The sequence below is a fragment of the Etheostoma spectabile genome, chromosome 10 (genome assembly GCF_008692095.1).
Source record: "Etheostoma spectabile isolate EspeVRDwgs_2016 chromosome 10, UIUC_Espe_1.0, whole genome shotgun sequence".
Lineage (NCBI taxonomy): Eukaryota > Metazoa > Chordata > Actinopteri > Perciformes > Percidae > Etheostoma > Etheostoma spectabile.
This window is the reverse complement of record NC_045742.1, coordinates 8183455-8186561: the sequence shown is the minus strand read 5'-3', so window position 1 is coordinate 8186561 and position 3107 is coordinate 8183455. Positions and strand designations below refer to the sequence as shown.

At 42.1% G+C, this 3107-nt stretch overlaps 1 protein-coding gene across 7 annotated transcripts in view; it reads right to left on the bottom strand.

Annotated features, from left to right (window-relative positions):
• Positions 1 to 3107, bottom strand: part of si:dkey-237h12.3 (teneurin-3) — a 150833-nt gene that overhangs the window by 47717 nt on the left and 100009 nt on the right. For 4 of the 7 annotated variants that reach the window (XM_032527549.1, XM_032527552.1, XM_032527550.1 and 1 more), the window contains 3 exons: positions 2679 to 2702; positions 1402 to 1548; positions 665 to 881 (listed from right to left, as the gene is read on the bottom strand). In XM_032527549.1, coding sequence (XP_032383440.1) covers positions 665 to 881; positions 1402 to 1548; positions 2679 to 2702 — 388 coding nt within the window. The remainder of the gene's footprint in view (positions 1 to 664; positions 882 to 1401; positions 1549 to 2678; positions 2703 to 3107) is intronic. The other 3 variants (XM_032527553.1, XM_032527554.1, XM_032527551.1) reach the window with 2 other exon arrangements.

The following is a 3107-nucleotide window of genomic DNA, read 5'->3' as shown; positions in this document are numbered from 1 at the left end:
TATCTATCTATCTATCTATCTATCTATCTATCTATCCAATGTATTTCACCTTCTTTGATGTTAAATTACATTTACCATTGACTTGCTGGCTCTCTTTGATTGGAGCAATTTAATATATATATAATATATAGTTGGAAAAAAACGTTTCAAGAAAAAAACCTTCTAGCAAATTTCAATAAGATGTTTCTTTATATGTGCCGGCCTAAGATGTTCATATAAACTGTGTGATGGCAAGTCCACTGATGATCAGTAAAAAAATTAAGTTTATGATAAAAGATATATGTGCAGTGAAAATGGTCTCTCTAGAGATTTCTTTTTTTTCTTCTTTTCTTTCCTTTCCAATTTGGAAAACAACATGGTTGTCTTATCTCTGTAAGAAACTGCATCGTTATGTTTTCACAGTCATAAAGACAGGTTTTAGCCGGGCATAGCTCACTCTTGAGCTACTTAATCTTGACTTGTGACAGAAATAAACGCTTGTTGCAGCGACACCACTGTCAACACACTTGTCCCTGTGGCTATAAAAAACAAAGGGATACAAGATTCGTTGACGTTTTGAAGTGGCTTCACAAACACAGGTGTCTCCAGGCTGGTAATGAGACAGCAAACAGCTAATGTGATGCAAATAATTAAAGAGCTGTCAGTAAATCATTAAGCCGCTTACCTGCTGTTGAACTGGTTATCCCAGGGTATCACGTGACTGCCGCTGGGACCAATCAAGAAGCTGACGCGATCATAAAAGCCCTTGGATGTGGGCTGGGCAGCTGAACTCTGGCCCTGGCCGGCGAGGGCAGCGGGGTCGGGTGAGCCACGACAGTAGGTCTGACCCTGGCAGGAGATTTGAGTGCAGCAGTCTGGGTCCATGCAGTCGACGAGGCCATCTGGAAAACATTAGGGAGAGTCCAGACAGGAAGGGGAAAGTTTGGTCGACCTGGATGCATTAGGAAACGTGTGCGTAACTCCATTACTGTGTTGAGCTAGGGTACACACAGATAACTTCCAACATGAACTTCAGTCCATCAAAGCGACAGCCGAGATCGTGAGCTGACATGAAAAGTATGAACCATTTCAAAGTAAGTCACCAAATGTGAACCTCAAAAGTTCTGGCCTTGTAGATCTGCAGTTCATTAGACATCGAGCTCCAGAGTATTGCTATTTAGTCTCAACTACTCTTTATAATTGATCTACTGTATATTTTAACACGTGCTGTTTAACAATCTGCTCTGCCACAACATTTGCATATTCTTTCCAGTGATGTTTTATGTATGATTGATTTGTTTTGTTTGTTTGCACTGTCACCGAGGAGCCACATCAAAGCCAATTTTCTGTTTTGCACAATGAGAGTAACAGTTTTTCTGGATCTAAAAGACTGTTTTGTACGAGGCTACAAATTCTTCCTACCTCCCTCATTATCCTTGCCATCTGAGCAGAGCGTTTCCGTCGCTACATCGCATCCCAGCCCTCTCCACCCCGACTGGCAGATGCAGTGCCAGACGTTCTGATCCAGGACGCACCTCCCATTGTTGTTGCACAGCCCGGGGCAGCCGTCTGTCAACACATCACATAAGTGTCAAACAGCGGAGCAAGTCAGAACAAGGAAATCAGGGGGAGAAGGAAAGGAGGAGGGGGAAGACAAGAGTGAAGGGGGCATTTAGAGTGGACAGGGGGGCAGAGGAAGGACAAAAATGATAAAAGACAGTATTGAGTGAACGTACAGTACAATACACCTCTGACAGGACTTGGGATGTGGGGGGAGGGCGTGAGGAGTTACAGTCGTTTCACATGAGTTTCAGGAGCACGTACAGCTGCACTGAAAAGGAAAATGCATGGGATAAAAGAGGAGGAAACCTGTTGAGCTGTTTGCCTACAGTTCCAGGGGAAATGGGAGACACTGTGGATGCATGTTGAGTCAAATCCTGATGGCAGTTGGAGTTTGTTTTTCTGTTTAAATCCAAGTTGAGAATGATTATATAGGATTTTATGTGACTTGGTGTTTTGGTTATGTTTTGGAATGAATTGTCATAGCGTAATTTTGAAATTAAGGGCTGATGTGGAGCCACATTCACAATTTTTTTTTAAATATTTCAATCAAGCTTTAAAAGGACTCTTAGTGAGTTCAAAGTTGCACAAATCCCATGTAAGAAGCTGAAAATCTGTGACTGTCTTGGAAGTACATTTCTTTCGCTGGGAAAATAATTAAAGTAGGAAGGGTCTACTGCAGATGTTAGAAACACTCATGTGAAGTAACAGCAACATCAAAGGGAAAGGGAAGTATATACAGTATGTAAATAGGGGAAGAAGTGTGGGAAGATAGGGGAAGATCTAGAGTTTCTACATTTACAGAAAACAGAGCACTTGCTGCCAGATCACATTCCTTCTAGTGGAGGGTGAAGACAGGGAGCTGAAACATGACTAAACCACACCATTTTTGGGGCGTTTAATCTGGCAGACACAGGGAATTAAGACAGGGGGGTGGGGGGAGGGACCGTGGAGTCTGTGTGAGGCTGGTTCAGACAGACAGGAGATGAGGAAACATATCGGGCGAGCAGGATCACAGCAGGAACATTATGATCGACTCGGACATAGAACAGGTGTAAATACGCCGTGCTAGGAAAGACATAGAGCAGGGAGGGATTGTTTGTGACAATCTCCCTTGAGGGGGTAGTGGTTCAATTTACCTTTATATCCTATCTTGACTGCTCCTTTTACACAACCGAGGAAAGGGAAACATTTGGAAAAGAAAATTACTTATCTTCTTGGTGGCAGAGAGCTAAGACTGACAAACACATTTACTTATTATAACTTACAGGGAGCACAAAAAGTGAGAACGGTTGCTGGTATAAAACCGATGTAACTGCCAACTTACTTGAAATATTTGAAAAAGAAGAATGAAGAAGCTTTGCAAGTAGTTTTTCCGAAGATTATAGTTGGCTTCGCCACGTTTTAGTTTCTGCTCTAATTTCAATCTCTCGACTGTGTATGTAAATCTTAGTCGTTATGGTAATTGAGCTGAATAGCTAATACTAAGCATGAGTGACAGGATATGACTGGAAAGCTGCGAGCTCACACATTTCTTTTTTTTTTTTTTAACAGAGTTCACATTTCTT